This window comes from Arachis duranensis, chromosome 1 (genome assembly GCF_000817695.3).
Source record: "Arachis duranensis cultivar V14167 chromosome 1, aradu.V14167.gnm2.J7QH, whole genome shotgun sequence".
NCBI lineage: Eukaryota > Viridiplantae > Streptophyta > Magnoliopsida > Fabales > Fabaceae > Arachis > Arachis duranensis.
The window spans coordinates 44,425,636-44,448,783 of NC_029772.3; the positions used below are offsets into that span (position 1 = coordinate 44,425,636).

The following is a 23,148-nucleotide window of genomic DNA, read 5'->3' on the forward strand; positions in this document are numbered from 1 at the left end:
TCTAACATATTTAAAATATACAAAAATATTTATAATAAAATATAATAAATTTAAAATATCTCATAATTTTATTAATAATAATAATTATTCATATATTTAATTATATTTTAATAGGCTCAAGCAGGCCTGACAGGCCTATAAGGCTAATTAGTAAGCCTGGGCCTGGCCTATTAATGTATTAAGGCTTTTAAAAGAACCTGGGCCTGTACCTATTTTATAACAGGCCAGGCTAGGCCAGGCCAAACACAAGCCAGGCTGCAGGCCCCTGGTAGGCCGCCTGGCCTTTTTCCATCCCTATTCATGATGCATCAGTGAAAATACTAATATACATATACACATATGACGCACGCGCATAGTGGAAACAATTTCACCAAACGCGCAACAATTTTATACGTAAACAATGCATATGTATATATATTGATCCAATAAAATAAAATCAAATATTTCGATAATTTAATTATGAATGGCTCTGATATCACTTGTTAAAATAAATTAAATTCAATTAATTTAGATCATCCATATTGAACCACAAAAAATAGATCATAATGCGGAAGCGTATCTTTATTCATAAGAGTCAAAAATTGATGGAAGAATTTGGATCTTGTGGTTCTTTCAATCTTCCTCAACCAAAGCCTTCTGTATTCCTAGACGGCTTAACTGTGACTCTTTTGATGGGAAAAAAGTAACAAATGCGGCTTTGATATGTTGGGGACCGAAACCCTGAATGCCTATTTATATTTGAGAATGGTATTATTAAACCCTAAATCCCAAATAAAATAGTATCTAAAGTCCAAAAGATAATATATCTAAAATCAAAAAGATAATTATCCAAGGAACAAACGATAATATTTGGTTTTATTCTCATTTAATTCCAAATTAAAAGTAATAATGATTTATTCAATTTAGCATTTATAACAATAAATGAGATCACCATTATATAAGTCATTTAATTTGAAATAGCATAATTTGTGATTATAATTAATATATGTATTGCTCACAAATAAATTAGAAAATTAAATAATTTCCTAACAAGAATCATTTATGATCTTATCCATATTTAATACTCATCATAGAATAAATAATTAATTATTTAATAATCTCAATTATCATATTATTATATTTATGATGTTAGCAAAGAATATAATAATATTTTATTTGATCAAATCAAAATAATTATTAAATAATTTTTTACTAAGGATTAGAACAGTCGTTAGTGTTTGACCTATAGGTTCAATACTAAGCGAGTAGTAAATTAGTTATACTAAATTTACTAATCAAGATTGGCATCTAACAATACTCCTTAATATGAAATATAGCTCCTGATTATTCTTTACTGAGTAATAATATTTTTACTAAGAACTCAAGAAGAACAAAAATATAACTCCTTCCATCTTTTCATCTCTTGGCTAACTTTTAGATCAGAGTACGGTTTGATTGTCAAACTCTAACTTATTACTAATATTATATTGAATTATGAAAGATTTAAGAGACACCTATTTTTATTCATTCAAACCCCTTGGTCAATCGTTTAATTCATTCATTATAATCGCAAAGTTCAAACTCATTACCATAGTTGATGGATTACATATTGACTAATAATTAATTCTGCAAGAATTTAAATCATATCCAATATCCTTTCAACTAGCATTATGGGATATTAGGTGTCCTGAATCAAAGTATAATAAATACATTATCATTTACTACGATAGTCGCAAGTCAAAGAAAAATTCTAATATTATATTCATTATGAAAATATTCTATTGACAAACTATAACTATTAAAAATTCTCAAAGTGAATCAGTTTAATAATCATTCTACTATAGGTATATTCCAATTATGAAAACTTTCTTTTAATTTGGCTATTTCTAATTCATTTTTAGTTCCAGAGGTGGAGGCTTCATCATTATCTGTTTTTATTACTAAGGAATTATTTTTTCCTAGATTTAAATGACTCATCGTTCTCAATAAACTAGCCATTTTATGGTTAGAACTTTGTGAGCTACGGGACCACCCTCGTTAACCAACGGATTCACTGCCTTTCTAGAACTTACAACCGGGACTACGATCTGGGCTGACCAATGTATTAACAGTTCTCACTGCTACTTCAAAGTTGTAACTATAAAATGTTTGAGGCTTATCAAGAAGACTTGTAATAAAAATCCAGTTAAAAATAATTTCTTTATAAATGTTATCAGATATTTTCCTCTTAAGCAGGCTCTGATACCACTTGTAAAGGTTGGGCTATTATAGGTTGATTTGTTTCTTGTAAAGGTTGAGGTTCTTGTAAAGGTTGAAGTTCTAGATCTTGTACGGGTACTATAGGTTGGGGATTGCCATCCATTCTTTGAACGTTATATACATGTATTCTTGATTCTATCTCTAAAAGTTGTCTCATGCCTTGTACATGTAAGTAATGCATCATTCTAACATAATGAATGCGTTTATTCTTAATAGTTTGTCTAGCGATTTTTACTGATTTTTTGGTTTTAATTTGTTGTAGAAACTTTTTGGTTCTGATTATTTTCTTGTCCATCTTTTTTATTTCTACTTTAAATTCCGAAGATTCAGTTAGTAGTTCTCTTATTTTTCTATCTATTGCCATTACTCTTGTTTTCATATTTCTTCTAACTAATTTTAAAGATCTAAGCCTTTTATAAAACTCTTTCATGGTATAAGAATAATAATTGAGAAAATAAATAAAAGAAAGATAGTAAGCTTACAAAAATGAACTTGTACTTTTATTGCTTGCAGAGTTGATACACTTATTGAAGATGATTACAAATACTTGGAGAATTTATAAAATAAGAAGATATAAGAGTAGAGAGATTTCTTGAGCTTTCAAGTTTTTGAAGATCTTGAATGAGTGAGGCTTTGGTATTTATAGACCCCAAATGATGACTATTTGGGTACTGTTTGCCGACAGTACTGTTTGCTTTTACTGTTTGCCGACATTCACTGTTTGCTTTTACTTTTTACTTTTACTTTTTTACTTTTTACTTTTTACTCTTTTTTTTATGATTGGGCTTTTACATTGATTGCGTATACAGTACTTGTTACATCTCAAATAGGTCTTGAGAGTCTTGATAGTAATGAGCTGGACTGGACTAGACCTCTTCGTCTTCTCCAAGAGGTACGGTCTGTATTGCTTGTAGAGAGTTTTGAATATCTTCCTCTGAGGTTGCTGCAGTTAGGGCTGCCATAATTTGTCTCTTTTGTGCTAAGAATTGGGTCTCTTTTTTATAAGCTATTTGTTCATTAGTGGTGCTTGAGGCTGTTATTGCTGGACGCTTTTGTGATATTGTTAACCATTGATCAATAGCTGCTCTTCTTAGTAAATTTATATCATATTTGTTCCACCATTTAATTTTTATTACTCTTACTAGATATTGTATGCTTGGGGATTCTTCATATGCTGCTGAATCATATTCCCATGTCATAATCCAGCTTATTCCCATGGCTGCTATGAATGAAATAAACTTATATTCTTGTAGGAATGATGACTTGCTTTTAAAGTATTCATACGCCATACTGACTTCTTTTGGGAAGAAAGCTTCCATTGGTCTAAAGTTCTGGAACCATGCTTGAAACCATTTGGGAAATTGTAATGATATCCCCTTTCTGAACCAAATGAACCAAGAATGGGGATTTGGTGATAGAAATAAAACATGATTCCAAGCTTTTTGGTAATCATAGTAGGTATAGTTCTGAGGTTCAAATTTTAATGAGAAGCTTTTAGACTGATATGGGGGTATTTCCCAATCTTGCAAGGATAATATTTTTATAATTTTTATTTTTGAATAAATAGGCTGCTTGGTGTTGGAATTTCTGTAATGTATTAACTCAATGGATCCGGTGTCTACTAATATGAATTCATAAAATTTTTGGGTTTTTTGTGGGTTAATAGGAATATAATGGAAAGTATTTGGGAAAATGGTCTTGTATAGGGTTTTTCTGTCTTTTTTGAACCACTCTTTTTCAATGGTTAATATCTTTATAGGATTGGGTTTTTCATAGTAAGGAAATTGTTCTTTCAAGGGTTGAGTATTATAGAGGTCAGATGGTTGTAGTAATGTGAATTTATTATTAGTAGTAATTAAAGGGCTCTTAGAAGATGATGACGATGATGGTGCAGCTTTTACAACCTGTGACATTGTCATAGGTCTTAATGATAATTATTTTGCTGGTACAACAGTAACAGGTAATTTTGTTTCTTTTATTTGGTTAAAAGGTTGACCATAATCTTCACTGGAGGCTGCTTTTTGCTCCATTCTTTCCCTGCAAAAATTTTCTAGTAAGAAAGTCAGGGAGTGAATTTAGTTCTCCTTTTATATGTTCAATAGTAAAATCGAAACATGATAAAATAGCTTGCCATCTTGCAAATATTTGTTTTGAAACCAAATTTTTGACATCATTTTCTAAAACATTTGGAGCTGCTTTACAATCAGTTCTTATTAAGAAGGTTTTATTAAATAAATCTTCTTGAAATTTTGAAACACATAATACTATGGCAAATATTTCTTTTTTGACTGTGGGGTAGTTCTTTTGAGCTTGGTTCTAAATTCCTGAATGATATTTTCTTATTTGTTCTTTTGAGTTATTAGGAGGTATTTGTTTAAGAATTCCTCCATATCCTCCTTATGATGCATCTGTTTCTACAATTAATTTAGCCGATGGGTCTAGTATACTTATGCAAGGTATTTCTTTTACTGCATTTTTTATTTTTATTATTATGGAAGTCATTTCTTTTGTCCATGGAGGTGGATTTTTTCTTAATCTCTTATAAAGAGGTTCGCATGTAACTCTTATTCCAGGTAAGAATTCTGCTACATAATTTAAACATCCCAAAAATCTTTGTAGTTGTTTTTTGTCAGTTATTTCATTTGGAAATTTATCTGCAAATTCAATGGTTCTTTTAATAGGTACTATAGTTCCTTGATAAATTTCATATCCTAAGAACCTTACTTTAGTTGTAAAAATTTTTATTTTCTTTTCTGATAAAACTAATCCTTGTTCTTTTATAATATCCATGAATTTTTCTAGATGATATATATGCTGCTTTATTCCTTTTGAGTATACTAATACGTCATCAAGATATACTATAGTAAATTCTATATGCGGGTAAAATATATTATTCATTATTTCTTGGAATTCGCTTGGTGCATTTTTTAATCCTTGAGGCATTACATTCCATTCGTAATGTCCAAAGGGTACTATAAAAGCTGTCTTATATCTATCTTCCTTTTTTACTGCAAATTGATAATAACCTGATTTTAAATCAAATTTTGAAAAGATATTTGCTTTATTTAATCTTTTAATTAAATCACTTTTATTTGGTAAAGGATACCTAATCTATTTTAATACCTTGTTTAGAGGTTTATAATTGATAACTAATCTTGGAGCACCTCTTTTTATTTCAGATGCTTTCATCACATAGAAGCCTGTACAGCTCCAAGGTGATTTTGAAGGCCTTATTAGTCCCTTATCTAGATATTCTTATATTTCTTTTTTACAATATTCCAGATACACTTTGTTCATATGTATCGGTTTTGCCTTTGTTGGTATATCTTTTTCATTAAACCCATCTTCATATGGTAAAGATATTTCATGTAATTTTCTATGTTGAAAAGCTGTGGGATTTAAACTACATAATTCTATCTTAATTTTTTCTTCAATTGCTTTTATTTTACCTTGTATTTCTGGGGTTTGTAATTGTTCTTCTATTCTTTTATGTGTAACTTCTTGGTTTAAGTAGTTAATTTGTCTTGTCTTCCTTTCTATAATATTAACTTGACGCGGTAAGTGTTGTAAAATTTTTTCTAGACTCAAACAATTAATTTGTCTTACTTCTGTTTCCATTACACTAACATGTGTAGATAGGTGTTGTAACATATTGAGTTCATGCTGTTTTGGTCTTGTGAGAAATTTAAAATGGACAGGATGATTGGAGATTCTTGTACAAGTTATTCCGTCGATGTCGACATTAAAGGGATATAATAATAAAGTAAAAGGATTTCCTAATATAACTTGGTGAGATATATTTCTTGCTAAAAAGAATGTAGTGGCAAAGCATACCCTATTTTTACAAATTTTTGCTTTAGATAACTTATAGTCTATAGTCATTTTGTCATTTTCTACCATTAAGACTCTTTCTGTAGTTTTCTCATAATATTTTGTGGGTATTAATCCTTCTTGTATACAATTAACATCAGCTCCTGAATCTACCATAGCTATTAAATCAAATTTTTCTTCTCCTACTATTAAAGTTATTGTAGTGAACCATTTTTGACTTACTAATAATGTTAAAATATTTATATAATTTTCTGTACCTAGGTTAATATAATTCTCGGAAATTGTTATATTACTAGTCCCTTCATTATTTTGCAAAAATTGTTCTTGGGTTTTTCTTATGTTTTCTCCTTCTATTTTTAGTAATCTATAGTCCATATTAATGTTTTGTTGTTTTAATTCTGAAACTTCTCTTTTTAACCTTTTTATCTCTTCTTTGAGAGAATTAAGGGAAACTTCTTCTTGTGGGTTTTTAAAACGATTATAAATTTCTTTTATTTCTATTGGTCTTATTTCTTGCTTACTTTCTTCTTCTTTTTTAACTAATTCAGCTAATTGTCTTATAAACTCATCCCTTAATGGTGTATCTTCTAACTTGTCAATTATTTTAACTAGTGTAGAAGTTTGTTCTTTAGTTAAAACATTTACAGTTTTTTCACAGTTTTTACAGTTACATAATCCTATTCCTAAACAATTATTATTATCCTGTTCCTCCTTTCCACTATTTCCTCCTGAGCTCTCTTCTTCTGACATAAAGTCTAATTGTTGTATAAAATAGTCTTCAGTTTCAGAAGAACCCTCATAACTTGATTCTTCTTCTGACTCTGAATTGATTAGTATAGCTGTCAAAGCATGCTTATTTCTTTATTTTCTATTTTATTTATTTTTTGTTCTGTCGTACACTTATTAGCATAATGTCCTTGTTTTTTACATTTCCAACATGTTACTTGTTTTTTCTTATTAGAAAATTTAGATTTTCCTTTAGGGGTTTTATGTAATTTTTTATGATATTTCTGTTCATAATAAAGGGGTTTGTCTATATTATATTTAGGTTTTTTATAAAAATTTTTTCTTTTAACGCTGTCCACTAGGTGCTTTTTCAGAAGTTATTCCATATTGATAGCAGAAAGTGCCTAGCTCTCTTTTTTCCGTGATACTTTCTTGTTTTATTTTCTGTTGTATCTTGGTATCTATGCATACTTCTATACCTGTTTGTACTATTATATTATGCAATTGTCCAAAGGTTAATGAATTATAGGGAATCTGGGTCCCAAACTGTGTTTGTAGTTTTTGTAATACTTTTTCAGAGAATAATTTTGGTAAGGCTGCTACGAATCTTTCTTTCTAGAAAGGCGCATGTGCATCATCTCTTATCATAACTTTTGACATAAAAACATCTTTATACCATCTATAATCAGACATAGTTGGACATCTTAAATTCATTAATTGAGTATGTATCCTATCTTTAAAAATACTGGGATCTCCTACAAAATTTTTAATAATGGTATATATTAACGTGGATGTAGCGTCTGGTGACTGATCTTCTTGTTTAATACTATTAATAATTAATTCTTTTTCTTGGAGGCTGAGAAAATTATCCCACCAACCTTTTAATTGTCCTGTAAATTCTTGGGTTATCATAATTGCTGCTTCTTTATCAGAGGCTTTTCTCATCTTATAGGCAGTTGCAGCCATAGTCATATTACACATTTGATCTAAAATGGCTTGTTCACTTAATCCATCTATATTCCATTCTACTAAGTCTGATCCTGAAAAACTATTTTGTACTAATTGTGTTCGTTCTTCTAGGCCTACATCTACTGGTGATGGTCTAGGATAATAATTTCTGGTTTTAGGATAATCTCTTTTATAGGATATTTTATTTAGTTCTAATTCTTCTTCCTTTTGTAATGTATTAATTGTTAGTTAGGATATTTTATTTAGTTCTAATTCTTCTTCCTTTTGCAATGTATTAATTGTTAATTTTCCTAGACTAATACTTCTAAGTTTTTCTTTTAGTTCTTCAACTTCTGTTTCTACTTTAGATTTTAAGCTAATATTATCTAAACTTTGTAATTTATATATAGGTTTTTCTATGGGTTTTTCTACCTTAATAACTTTTTCCATATTTTCCATTCTTCCTAACTGATTTTTCATTATATCTAACATGGTATTAGTAAAGTTTAATTGCTAATGTAATTTCTTAATATCTCTTTTTTCTATATTTCCATCTGCATTGCTATCTTTATAGGGTGTCGCTTCAACTTCTAAGTCTTTTCCAATTGGTATTTTAATAATTTCTTTAGGGGGATATTCAGATTCTATTACTGATCCTGAGCTTGTTTTCCAAACAACAGTTGGCTTTGTTAAAGGACATAATTTCTTATCGGGTTTGGAGTAATAATTAACGTACCAGTCAAAGAAGTATAAGCTAATTCTATTTTCTTTCATAAAATCATAGAATAGTTCTCTTAGTCTAATAACTTCATTTTCTGAATGGTTGGTAAAATACCAATCTCTTAGTGATTTATTATAATCAGCATTAAAATCTTGTCTTATCCACTCTTTATCAATCTCAAATGGTTCTTCTTTTATAATTACTGATAAAACTTGTGATTTCCTTGGATCAAATTCTGAAGGTGATTTATATACAGCAGTGGCTATATGTGGCCTTCTGTTGTCAATTCCTACAATATCATCAATATTTCCTATTGATGAGTTATCTATAGAATTTCTATGACTAATAGTTTCAACATTATCAAGAATTCTTAATGATTGGGATCTATTCATCCTAATTCTAATATCAGGTCCTTCTCTTATTATTTCCCTTATTCTAGTATTTTGTATTTGTGGTTCTTCAATACCATCATGTATTATCCATTCTTCAGGCATACGACTTTTTAATTCTTCATGTCTTAATCTTCTAGGTCTTTGTATATTAGATCTTTTTAGATTTGCATGCATAATTATCGTTTCGTCTTTTGAGGATTGTCTTAATGCTCTAAAGTCATAATCAACTTTAGTAATTTTATAATATATTCTATAGATTATTTCGAATGGATCATATTTCTCATTTATAATGGTCTCATCAGATGTTACTCGCAATTTTAAGGCTTGTCAAGTGTATTCATTTTTTAGATTTATAGCATAATTTGGGTAACAATTAAAAAAAACTGGTCCATCATAACAGTTACTTTCTAATATTCCTATTAATGAATCACTAAAATTTTTTAATCTGGTATCTCTTAAGGTTAATAATATAGACAAATTAATTCCTATTCTAAAATTAGGCTTTATGACTACTTATATTAATCCTATATAGATAAAATTATATCCTTTACTGCTATGTTCTTTCAATTTATCTTCTTCTAAAATGGTGATATATATATATATATCCGAATCACTAATATTCTAAAAATTTACTTGTAACGGACAAGAGTTCTTTTTTATTACATCCCTAAAAATTTATTCTTTGAAACATATACGTTTGTATGATTACATTCCTCATGAGCTTGGCACTTCTCATCGGTTTTATATTAAAGGGAAGTTAGTTTGTCAAGTAACTTCTTCACCTACCACATTAGTTTTTCTATTTCATTAACTCTATTGGTTAGATATTGCTCAGGAAAAAAAAGAATTAGTATCAGTATATTTAAATGGCCTTATACGAATTGGATATTTTATCTCAATTGCATGTAGAATTTGCTTTATTGGAAAAGTTTTAATAATATCCATCGAATTAAAAAATTCTATGTGATCATCTGCTTCTATCTCTTCGATTATTCTATTGAGTTGTAATTTTAGTTTTTGTGAGTAATAGTATGACATAATAGTTAATAATATTATTTACTTAAATGTTTAAATATAATTACAAAAATTGGACTTAAACAACTAATTCTGTTTAAATAATTTAAATATGTTAGCCAATAATTTAATATTTGAATTAAAATTAAAAATCAAAACTTAGTCTAAAATTAATAAATTTACAACTATATCTTTGTATTTTTTTATTTTATAATAACATTATAAATAATGAATATGATGTTATATTTTATAATTAGTTTTTTTTTGTAAAAAAAATCAGAACATTTTTTAAATTCTTATTATTAACTTATTTTATTTTACGCTATTCAGTTTATGATTTATAATTAGTCTTTTAAAAAAAAAAGATAAATAAAAATATTTTTAAAATTCTTATTATTATTTTATCTTATTTTATCTTATTCTAATCAGTTTATCTTTTATAATTAGTATTTTTTAATAAAAAATAAAAATATTTAAAATTTGTATTATTTTATTTTTCTCTAATTAGTTTATCTTTTTATAATTAATTATCTTTATAAAATAAAAATAAACTTGCTACATTGTTTTTTTTGCATCAATTGATTTAGATAAATAGAAGCATAATTAGATGAAGCAGAAAAGCCATAATCGCCCCCTGTACCCACCCACCCACTCACTCTAACCACTTTATCTTTTATAATTATTTTTTTTTATAAAAAAAATAAATGAGAGATTTTTTTATTATTTTTATTTTATTTTATCTTTTATAATCAAATTTGTTATGTATTCATCCTAACTAGATATACTACATTAAAGTGGCACTTTATCTGTTCTGAAAACAAGTGCTAAAATGGAATATCTTTTATAATTTTATTGAAAATTATAAAATGACATTGGTAACATAAAATTAACACAAAATAGTGCCTTTTCTTAAAGACTTCAGTTTCCCTTTGGAATGTTAATTGGCATCCTACACCCCCATGAGAATAATCAATCAATTCCAATCTCTTGTTTTTGCACTACAGAAGAATATATAAATCAGTATTTAATTAATTCTGAGTTCTTTGTTGTCACTCATTATGTTTCTTTATTATTTGAATAGAGATAAAATAGAAAAAGAAAAGGAGAGAATAGAAAACAATCACTTTAGAAAATGACACATTTATCTTTAGTATATAATAAAGTTTAAGAATTTATTTATTTTTTTAATTTCATTTTATAAATATCTTAATTTTATACATTCATTTAAATTATATATTTAATAATCATAATATTTGAAGTACCACACAAAACATATTCTCCCTAGTCGCAGTTATGTCATAAATGTGAACTAAATTTTTTCGGACATAAAGCTAACATTTTACATATACAGGCATAACTAAAATTAAAAATAAAGATAGCCAAAAAAAAAATTCTTACTTTATATTATTATCGATACTAACACTTAACCTCGTATTTTTTGGTGGTTTGAATTTATAATTAAGATTCTTTACATAATAAAAAAAGTTATCCACAATGTACATATTTAAATACTATACTGACGAATGTTTATAACTATACGAAATATTTTTGAAATAGAAGTTAACTTAAATGTCATTGTTTGTTTTTTCGCATAATTTATTTTATTGATTAACCATGCATTGTCTATGTTAAAAGTTAATAGACATTTGTATTGTCTAATTTTTACCATCTTACTTAATAATTGAGTAAACTGTTCATAACATACAGCAGAAATAATAAAATAATTCTACTGATCTGTTTTATGCTTAAAGTATTATAGAAATAAGACGAGTTAGATGTTAATACCTGAGTATGTTATTGAATAAAACTTTTTCTTTTGATAGTATAAAGTTACTATTTATATCCACACCAAAACTGATCCTTATTGTCAACTCCTTAACCTATAGATTTAATTGAAAAACTTCTTGCAACTCCTTGCACTACCAATTCTTCACCAAGAATTGGACTATTTGTGTATGTGGAGGTAAAAAAAAAAAAAACCGTGGTGTTTTCTTTACCACATATATATATAGTATGAGATTGCTAATTGATTTTAGGAGCAAATCTTATCAATCAAATTACAACTTAATTTGAAATAGAATCATTTAAGATCTTATCCATATTTAATACTCATCATAGAATAAATAATTAATTATTTAATAATCTCGATTATCATATTATTATATTTATGGTGCTAGCAAAGAATATAATAATATTCTATTTGAATTAATATAATTATTTATTTGATCAAATAATTAAAGTAATTATTAAATAATTCTTTACCAAGGATTAGAACACTCTAACGACCCATAGGTTCAATACTAAGCGAGTAGTAAATTAGTCATACTAAATTTACTAATTAAAGTTGGCGTCTAACAACACTCATTAATATGAAATATAACTCCTTATATTATTCTTTACCAAGTAATAATATTTTTACTAAGAACCCAAGAAAAATAAAAATATAACTCTTTCTGTCTTTTTATCTCTTGGCTAACTTTTAGAATACGGTTTGATTGTCAAACTTTAACTTGTTATCATTATTATAATAATTTATGGAAGACTTAAGAACTCATTTTTTTATTTATTCAAACTGCTTGGCCAATGCATTGTTTAATTCATTCATTATAATTGTAGAGTTCGAACTCATTACCATATTTAATGAATTTCATAGTGACTAATCATTAATTTCACAAGCATTTAAATCATACCCAATATCCATTCAACTAGCATTGAATCAAAGTATAATAAATACATTGTCATTTACTATGATAATTGCAGGTCAAAAGAAAATTATAATATTTTATTCATCATGAGAATATTCTATTGATAAATATATGGTAATTATAACTATTAAAAATTCTCAAAGTGAGTCAATTCAATAGTCATATCTCTATATGTATCATTTATATATATAATTTAATAAATAAAATCTATTAATTTTCATCTAATAAAGATCATTATATATAGATTCAAATTATTAATATTTCATTTTAATAATTCGCTATTGTTTGTAAGTTTATTCTATTTGTTAACTGTGCTTTATCTATGTTAAAAGTTAACGGATGTTTATGCTGTCTAATTTCTACCATCTTATTTGATAATTGAACTTTGTGCTTATGTTTTGTTATTTTTGCGAACTATGTGATGAAAAATGCTTTAAAAATTGTTTTAGATAGATGGTGGATTATTGGCTCCTACTAATTTTTTCTTTTATCTTACAAACTTACTCACATATTTTAGCATAGTTTTATAGGTTGGGTTATTTTTTGGAGACTTAGTCTCGATTTTGGCTTCGACTTTCCTTCTCTATTGATACAAGTTTGTATCTCTTTATAGAATGATGGTGACATACTGTCCAAAATCTCAAAATCTTTATTCTTGTCGGATAAATCAGTAAACACGCAAGTCTCAGCATGATAAAAAATTTATTCTTCGAAACATATACGCCTGTATGATTACATTCCTCATGACCTTGACGCTTCTCATCGGTTTTATATTGAAGGGAAGTTTAGTTTGTGAAGTGATTTCTTCACCTATTACATTGATTTCTCCATCTTATTAATTCTATTGTGCAGATATTGCTCGAAAAAAAAGAATTAGCATCAGTATATTTAAATGGCCTTATAATTTATCACAAATTGGATATTTTACCTCAATTTTATGTAGAATTTGTTTCAATAAAAAAGTTTTAATAATATCCATAAAAAAATCCTATGTGATCATCTGCTTCTATCCCTTCCATTATTCTATTAAGTTGTAATCTTAATTTTTGTGAGTAATAGTATGCTATAATGGTTAATAGTATTATATACTTGAATGTTTAAATATAATTACAAGAATTGGACTTAAACAACTAATTCTATTTTAATAATTTAAATATGTTAGCCAATAATTTGATATTTGAATTAAAATAAAAAATAAAAAATTAAAATTTAGTTTAAAATTAATAAATTTGTGACCATATATCTTTGTATTCTTTTTTTTATTATTTTATAATAACATTATAAATAATGAATATGATATATTTTATAATTAGCTTTTTTTTTTGTAAAAAAGAAAAATTCAGAACATTTTTTAAATTCTTATTATTAACTTATTTTATTTTATGCTAATCAATTTATTTTTTATAATTAGTCTTTTAAAAAAAATAAAATAAAAATATTTTTTTAAACTTTTATTATTATTTTTATCTGATTTTATCTTATTTTAATCAGTTTGTCTTTTATAATTATTATTTTTTAATAAAAAATAAAATTTTTTAAAATTTTTATTATTCCATCTCATTAACTTTATTAGTTAGATATTGTTCAGAAAAAAGAGAATTAGCATCCGTATTTTTAAATGACCTTATAATTTATCACGAGTTGGATATTTTACCTCAATTGCACGTAGAATTTGTTTCAATAAAAAAGTTTTAATAATATTCATGAAACAAATCCTATGTGATCATGTGCTTCTATCCCTTCCATTATATATTCTATTAACACTACAAGAAAAATACCCATTCAGCCACACTTTTTTTAAGCTACATTTGAAAAGTGTATCCTATTCTATGAATAGGCTACGCTTTTCTCCGTGTTGCCTTTTTACGAGGGAAAATGATACACAATTGTGGCATCATTTAAAAAGTGTAGCCTTAGGTATTATAGAAATCACTTATAAAGCGTAGCCTTAGATTAATATTTATGGGTTCACTTTTTGTATCAAAGGAAACGCTTTTAGAAAGTAGCTTATTTGTTAAGTTTTAAGTATACTTAAAAAGTGATGCCTAATGTATCTAAAGCCAAAAACTTGACACTTGGTAACTTTTTTTCCCCTCTTTTTCTCGAAACACTTAGTAAAATTTTTGTAAATTCCTCTTTTTTCCCTCCTTTTCCTTCATCCCTGCACTGATCGTGAAACCACTCACCATCGCCACTGACCACTCACCATCGCGTAGAAACCCTCTCACCATCACGAAGAAACCCACTCATCACCACTCACCACTGACCGTCACTCTTGTTCGCTCTCATCTCTGCGCTTCTCACCTTCGCCAACCCTGTCGCACACAACCCTCACCTTCGCCATTCTCGCCATCGCTGATGACCGTCGCTGTTGCTGCACTGACCATCGCTCTTCTTCTCCGTTCTACCCTAATCGTCTTCTCCGTGCCCTAATCGCTGATGACCGTCGCTGTTCTGACCATCGCTGTTGCTGCGCCACCGTCACCATCATCATCTCCGTGCTTCTCATCATCGTCTTCTCTATGCTCACATCGTTGAATATGTATGTATTGATTTCTATTTGGTTCTGAAATTTCAGAGGTTTAGGGTTCCGATTTTAGGGGTTTTAATTTGGGAGTTTTAATCTGTGAAATACATATATATAGCTTGTTTTGATTTGCTTAATATTATTTTGATTGTTGTGTTTAATCAAGCAGGTTATATATGTGAAGGCATTATCATTAATCTTGTTGTGGTGCAAACAAATAAGAAGTGATGCTCCACTAAACTCTGTTTTTATATTTATATGGCAATTCTTCTGGAGGAGTACCAGATCTCCCTGTTCCTGCTCAGAGGTGCTTGGCATTTACATGAATTCTGGTATTAAAGCATTGCTCCTTTTTCATGATTGAAGTGCGTGATGATGTCCTTTGGTTGCTATGCACTTGTCTCATGGTTATTCCCTAAGCTATAGATCTCGAATTTTGATTCAGAAATGGTGCCCAAATGAGTTATAGAAGTTAATTTCTAATTATTGATGTGCCTGTCTTTTCCTTAGGGACATTACCATCCTAAAATTCTGAAAGCCTTAACAGAGCAGGCAGAAAAGCTGACCCTAAGGTCTCGAGCCTTTTACAATGATCGGTTTCCACCATTTGCTGAGCATTTGACAAGTATGCTTGGTTATGATATGGTTCTTCCCATGAACACTGGTGCTGAAGGAGTGGAAACAGCTCTGAAATTAGCAAGAAAGTGGGGTTATGAAAAGAAAAGAATTCCCAAAGATGAGGTATAACAATGAGATCATCTTAACAGTAGTCATATCTTAATGTTTTACATTTTCCAAGGTTATGAGGTTGAAGTAAATGTTTGCTTAGTGTGGGTCTGTGGCCTAGTACACAAGGAATATCTCATGACACGCTAAGCTGAAATCCACAATACTTTATGACTTTATTTTTCCTCCCCCAACTCCCTTTTCTCTGTGGATATTAATAGTATTTGCAAAACTAAAGGAGAAATGTTTTAGCTATGGCCTGAAGAATCTGTTTTGACTTATGTTCTCAATAAATATTTTGGTAACTAAATGCTTGTAAGATGTATTGGTACTCCTCCTCTGCAAAGATAAAATGAAGGAAGTCTACTCTTCAAAATATAGCATCTTCTTTTCTGTTTATGAGATGCAGATTTGAATTTTCCTGGTGTTTGTCTATTTATGTTCACGGATACTTGTGGCAGGCTATTATTGTGTCATGTTGTGGCTACTTCCATGGCCGTACACTAGCTGTTATATCTATGAGTTGTGACAATGAAGCTACCCGGGGTTTTGGTCCTTTATTGCCTGGCCATCTTAAAGTGATTTTGGTGATGCAGAAGGCCTTGAAAGAATTTTTAAAGGTTCTTAGTGCTCCCATACTTTGCTTTACATTTTCATCACTATATTTTAGTTTAAATTGACTGATCTTTGATTTTTTTTCTGTGAAAAAATTCAGAAAAAGGAGAACACATAGCTAGCTTTCTTTTGGAACCCATCCAGGGTGAAGCTGGGGTATGATCTTTTGAGAACACTTAATCTGCTTGGCAACACTCACCTTGTTGGTTGAATTGAAAATTGAGATGCTAAAGAAGTTGCTATATACATTATACCCTGATGTTATAGTTTGATGGTGTTATTTCTGGTCTCACCATTTGATTGTTTTATATTATGTTTACATACAGTGGGAAATCCTTGTTGCTTCTTCAAATTCTTTGGCTAAGAAAAAGATAGGTGTGCTTATAGATTTCATTTTGGTCAAAGAGCTATGACATTCGGTTGAATATTCATATTTTTATTATGTTCTGATTTCTCAAAGTACATATCTCGGTTGCATCTTTTGATATGTTTTTATTATTTATTTCAAGGTAATCATTCCTCTGAATGGCTATTTGAAAGCTGTTAGAGATCTTTGCACTAGATATAATGTGCTGATGATTGCAGACGAAATACAAACTGGGTTAGCAAGAACAGGGAAGATGCTGGCTTGTGACTGGGAAGAAGTTCGCCCAGATGTTGTGGTTAGAAAATAGAAATCAGCTTAACCTTGTGAATTGTATATCTTTTTATTCTTTCCCAGCACTATGAGTTGAACCTTATTCTGTCTTTTTACTCAAATACTAGGGAAAGCATTGGGTGGAGGAGTTTTTCCTGTGAGTGCAGTTCTTGCAGACAAGGATGTAATGCTTTGTATAAAACCAGGAGAGCATGGAAGGTTTGATTTTATCATACAAATGCTTTTTATAAATGGTCTTTATTATGATTCCTTTATTTACATTTTCTTACCGATAGTTGTGACTGTTGTCTGAAGTTTTATACTTCTGTTTACCACTTGGCAATATTTTTTAGTCTTCTGTATAGGTCGAGTAATTTCATTTATTGAAATGAAAGCAAATTTGTTTATTAATTAAACAAGAGAAGAATGCTGAACTTCTTTGTATATTATTGATTACAGTACCTTTGGCGGGAATCCATTGGCCAGTGCTGAACTTCTTAAATCCTATGATTATAAAGTTTTACCTAAAGGAGCTAAAGCTACTGTCTCTCTATGGTTCAGGTACAAAACTTAATTATTTTGCTGTATAATTAATTTACCTAGCTATCTATTGCTTTATAATATCAATTTCAATATATCATTCTGAATTTGAAATCACCTCTGTCAGTTGCATTTGATGAAGATTTTGAAGCTCAACTAGCTGACAACAATGATGCAAGACTTGAAGTGTCTCTATTGGCGAGGAGCCCTGACCAAGAGCTGACTGAAGTTAGTAACTCAATAGTTGAACAAGTTGGCTTATAGTCCCCCCCCCACAACAAAAATGTCCTTAACATAATGATATTTCTATAATAATTGAAGAACATACTGCTTTGCAATTTATTATAAGTGTGTTATTTCTTTGAATTTCTTGAAGCTCATAACTTTGTAGTAATTCGCCACTTCTCTTACCAGGCATTTATAAGTATAATTATTATAAGTGTATTATAAGTATAATTATGTATTTATTTTTATTTTATAATATTCAACTCATTTAAATAAAAATGCAGAATTATTATATATGTAATCATATTATTAACTATTATGTTGTATTAATAACTATTAGACATATATAGAAAAAAAATGAGACCTAAGGCTACACTTATATACAGTAGCTGTAGTATACAAAAAAAAGTGGGACCTAAGGCTATGCTTATAAAAAGTAGCTATGGTATACAATGTGGCTACGCTTTACAAGTGATGCAGTAGCGTTGAAAAGCGTAGCCTATTCTGGAAAAATAAAAGCTGAAAAGCGTAGCCTTTGGTCCTGGACAGCATCACTTGAAAAGCGTAGCCTATTCCTAAACGTCAAAAGCGTAGCCCTTGGTGCAGAAAAGCGTAGCCTTTGTTATGGACTAAGCAACTAATATTTTAAATATTAGTACTGCTATTTTGAAAAATAGAGAAATTAAGTATATTATTTCTAATTATTTGATTTGGGCATTTTGTTGAAAATAATTTGTAAAAGTGATGAGTAAATAGTATTTTTCTATATACAAATAGTGTTGGATTTAAATTGGATTTCAATTACTATATTATTCCCAATTTTTAATTGAAATTACAAAACTACCCCTAGCTTAACCCTAAACCTAATTTTGATACACCACCCCCAAAAACCCTTCTCTTCATGCTGCGCAGCCAACAGTCTCTCTTTCATCCTCTTTGCTGCGCAGCCCTGTGATAAACACAACACACGCACACCCACGAGGCACTGTTGGTCGCAGAGAAGGGGAAGAGGAGAGGAAGCAGTCGCGCCGGTGTACTGGGTTGCACCACCATCACGTCGCCGTCTGACAGAAGAGGGAGGCGGTGCGGTGGGTGCCATTGCCACCGTTGCCGCCGTCGCCAACAGAGGGAGAGGGAGACTGAGTCGCGGCGGAGTAGAGGAGGGGGGAGCTCCCCATCGCACCACCACGTCGCCACCGATTTGCTGCCACCATGGAGGCGCCGTTCCAGCCTGAGTAAGAGAGAGATAGAGACGACGCGAGGGAGAAAGGGAGCCATTGCGCTCTACCGCTGCTAGCTCCGCCGTATCCTGTGCCTCCAAGGGTCCCGTTCCTGTCGGATCTGTCGCCGTCCGACCGTCGCACCACCGCGTCACTGTCATCACTGAGTTGGGAGAGAGCTGCGAGGAGAGGGAGGTCGTGCGTTCAGTAGCGTGCGTCACCGCCCAAGGACCGCCGCTCACCCGCCGCTGCTACCGCTGGGAACCGCTACTGATTTGGTGAGCCTTGCCCTGTTTCTGGTTCTCCCTAGCTCTACCAATTCACTCTTACTTTGAAGCTGTCAGTGAAACTGTTTGTGTTTATTAAATGGTTATAGTAAGTTGCATCGCCGCTGCCATTTCTGGAGATGGTTGCTGGCTCGGTGTGGAGGTTGCGATTGCAGCTAGTATTCACTTTGGGACTATTTTATCTGTTGCTGGAATCTCTGTTAGCTTGCCCTTTTGCTGCTGGGTCACCACCGATGCTGAGAATAGGTGCTGGGAACTACTAACGGAGCAGGCTGAGTCGCGGCGATTTCGGCTGCCAAGGGCGGTTCTGTGGCTATCGGAAACACCGCCGAAGCTTCTGTCCTTTGGTTCAGTCAGTATTCTTTAGTTACCGTAAGTATCTCTGCCTCGAAACCTTCCTCGTTCATATCCCGTTATGTATTTTAAGGCTTTCGCAATGATAATGTTTTCTAGGATTAAGTTATCGGAGCCACATATTGCATGTAAGGGTTGTCCTTGCTGCTGTGAGAGTAAACAAAGCTGTGATGTAAGCTGCCGGTAAATTCGAGTTGTTTGAGAGTTTTGGTGACGCATTTGGGTTATGGAATTTGCGTTTTGAGGTAGGGGCACTTTCCAAAAACTATGTTTTATGTATTGGAATTATTACATATGGATACTGATGTGAGATATTATGTATGTGGTGATTGTATCTGCCTTATGTATTATTTGATTGACTCGAATGATTATGGATGTTGGTTTGGCTGAATTGTTGTGCGGCTTTGTGAAATGTAATGTTTGCAGTTGATTCCTTAAAGATTTAAAATCTGAGTTTAATCCGTTGAGGATTGATTTGATTTGAGTTAATTATTTTGATGATTTGAAAAGTCGAATGCACCTTTGAATTCAGCCTGGTTTACTTTAATTAACTTGGTTTTGGACAAATGATTTATTACTGAGCTGTTTCCTTAAGACTTTGAAAATGAGTTAAAATGGTTGATATTGAGTTGATTTTGAAATGGTATCCTTGAGATACGCCACTGAGGCGATTATTGGATTTAGCTTGCTTTGAATTGATTTCTGGTTTTGTGTTGTTGAAAAGGAATGAGAAACGGTTTAGTTGGGACCCGAACCGGGTGGCAAAAGTCCAAGTTTTAGGGGAGGTGCTGCCGAAATTTTTGTGAAATCCTAGTCTTGTTTGAAAAGTTATTTAAAAAGGGTTGAATTTGAGAAATTGTATTATTTGATTTATTAAGAGGATATTTATGTTTTCAAGCTTAATTTATTTAATGAACCTTATACGTTGAGTTCGGCTTATTTAGAACTGAACTATTTTTACCGTTTGAATCACTGAAGGAAAGAATGATGCTCTAATATTGATTTTAATATAAAAAGGAGTTTTTAGTGATTTCAAAGGAATCTAGACTTTTGATTGATTAATCAAGTTTGAGGCATTTTGGAAGAGTTAGAAAAATGAGTTCCAAAAAGAAACCTGAAAGTGGTTTGATTCAAATGAACCGGTTCCGTTTCAAATGAGTTGATTTTTGGACCGGGTTGGAACTTGTGATTTTGTATGGCCGGTTTTATAGTAAATTCAGTTTTTATTTACTTGAACCGAGAATCTATGATTTTAAGAGTTTCAATGAATCTTAAAGAATTGATATAGATTCACCTTCCCTATAGACTTGGAGCTTTTTCGGGAAACTTTTGTTATAAAATCCCATTGTTGGATGGGTGATTTTGAATGTTCCCAAAATGAATCTTTAACTTTCCATGGTTTTGGAAGTTTTGGAAAGAGAATGCTGAGAATGGCTTTGTTTTAAAAAGGGAACTCACTTTTAGAAAATTTGGCTTATGAGCCTGAGATGATTTGAGAAATGAGACCTTTAAAGCCAAGGCTGAAAAGAGTTGAAACTTGATTTCAAAGCAAAATGGCTTGAGAAAAGTGATTTATGGCTTAAATGCCGGTTTTATGAATTTGATGATGTTGAATGGTGGAAGTGCAGTTTTGTTATGGGCCGGAATGGCTATGTATGATTATGAATATTGGCTGGTTCTGGATTGAACCGTGAGCCGGAATGGCTATGCATGATATTGTTTTATGGATGATTGCCGAATGAGTGAGATACCTGGGTAGTAGCAAGGGTTGTGGTTTGTCCCACTTGCTCCAGGTTAGAGACTGTGACGCCTGGGTAGTAGCGGTAGTAGTGGTGATTCCACTCGCTCCAGGTTGAGCTGTTAAACACCCGCCTGGGTAGTAGCCGCAGTAGTGGTTATTCCACTGGCTCTGGGTTGAGCGGGTAGTAGCAATGGGGTTGTAGCTCAAACCTACTTGCTCTGCGAGGGGTGTTTCTGTCCATGGTTAGCTACCAGGACGTGTCGGGTTGGCTATATAACCGACAGATGATATCATCAGCCACTAGGGACAGGCATGCATCATATGCATCTATGTGACATTGTTTGGGTGTGCATATTGTACTTGTTTTGCCTATGTGATTAATTGCTAATTGTTCTACTTGCAATAACTGTTTGTTTGTGCTTGCATCTTCCTATCTGTGTTTACAACTGGAACTCTGTTGGATTGTGGTGATTTGGTTGAAGGTTGGATTGTTTGGGCCTAGGGCCGTGGTTGGATTGATTGGGCCTAGGGCCGTGGTTGGAATGAGATGAACCGATGGTTGATTTCGGTTTTGTGTTTCTAGTTTGGAATAAAATGTGAAAGGCTACTTTGGTTCAGTATAGATAAACCATTTTGAAAGGCTTTGATGTTTTGAGAATTGAACGGTTCCTCTTTCAGAAAAGATTTCCGACTTTACTTTTATTGTAAACTGTTGTTTTTGAAAAAAGGCATAAGTCGGTTATTAATCACTGGTACGATTTATCTTCATGTATCCTATTACAGTAATTCCCAAAAACCCTCTACTGAGAACCCTTTCGAGGATGATGTTCTCACCCCCTACATTTTTCCCCCTTTCAGGATATGGGCGTCTACATTTTTCCCCTTTCAGGATATGGGCGCAGAAGTCATGAAGAGTTTATTTAATTGTTGTTGTGATGCTCTGTATTATTTTAGTTATGTTTTATTGTACCCTCGCCTTTATCTTGATATATTCTGTAAGAGGGATAGGAATTGTATTGGTTAATGTTTGTAATATTATTTATATATATATATGTATATATATGGATGTACTGTTGATGAGTTTTGTAAGTGGTATGGTATCTATGGATGTACTTTGTCGAAGGAAAGTATTTTTGGGAGCGGTCTTGTGGTTTAAAGTTTTAAACAGGCTCATATTTTAGTATTAAATAGTATAAGTGTCGTCGTAATGTCCGAGCTATCAGAGTCGCGCAGCCGGAAGCGTGGGCTTTGATAGTTAGGGTGTTACACTTTGAGAATAGGCAACGGCTGAATAGGAATCACCCCAAAAAGTGTAGCCGTAGCCCAAAAAGCGTAGCCGTAGCCGAAGGCATCATTTTTTTTTCACTTTTAGCTACACTTTTCAAGTGTACCTGAATGGGTGTTTTTCTTGTAGTGTAAATTGTAATCTTAGTTTTTGTGAGTAATAATATACCATAATGGTTAATAGTATTATATACTTGAATGTTTAAATATAATTACAAGAATTGGACTTAAACAACTAATTCTGTTTTAATAATTTAAATATGTTAACCAATAATTTGATATTTAAATTAAAATAAAAAATCAAAACTTAGTCTAAAATTAATAAATTTGCGACCATATCTTTGTATTCTTTTTTTATTATTTTATAATAACATTATAAATAATGAATATGATGTTATATCTTATAAATTTTTTTAA

The 23,148-nt window shown here is 30.9% G+C and overlaps 1 protein-coding gene and 1 long non-coding RNA gene across 2 annotated transcripts; both read left to right on the forward strand.

Annotated features, from left to right (window-relative positions):
• The first annotated feature begins 15,014 nt into the window (after positions 1-15,014).
• On the forward strand, positions 15,015-17,117 carry LOC107487912 (ornithine aminotransferase, mitochondrial-like). The gene is made up of 6 exons (XM_052262547.1): positions 15,015-15,108; positions 15,272-15,309; positions 15,613-15,843; positions 16,290-16,448; positions 16,770-16,841; positions 16,953-17,117. The coding sequence occupies exons 1-6, from the start codon at positions 15,015-15,017 to the stop codon at positions 17,115-17,117; spliced, it is 759 nt and encodes a 252-aa protein (XP_052118507.1).
• Positions 17,118-17,201: 84 nt separating this feature from the next.
• LOC127739659 (uncharacterized) lies at positions 17,202-17,781 on the forward strand. Its single transcript, XR_008002208.1, has 3 exons — positions 17,202-17,299; positions 17,540-17,641; positions 17,748-17,781. It is a non-coding gene; the product is annotated as an uncharacterized LOC127739659 (long non-coding RNA).
• Positions 17,782-23,148: the final 5,367 nt, after the last annotated feature.

What these genes read in the sequence shown, in the direction of transcription:
- LOC107487912 (XM_052262547.1), top strand. Translation starts at nt 15,015, where the DNA reads ATGACCGTCGCTGTTCTGACCATCGCTGTTGCTGCGCCACCGTCACCA. An exon ending in TTATCATTAATCTTGTTGTG is followed by an intron (nt 15,310 to 15,612) that starts GTGCAAACAAAT and finishes TCTTTTCCTTAG; the next exon opens with GGACATTACCATCCTAAAAT. An exon ending in CCTTGAAAGAATTTTTAAAG is followed by an intron (nt 16,449 to 16,769) that starts GTTCTTAGTGCT and finishes GTTTACATACAG; the next exon opens with TGGGAAATCCTTGTTGCTTC.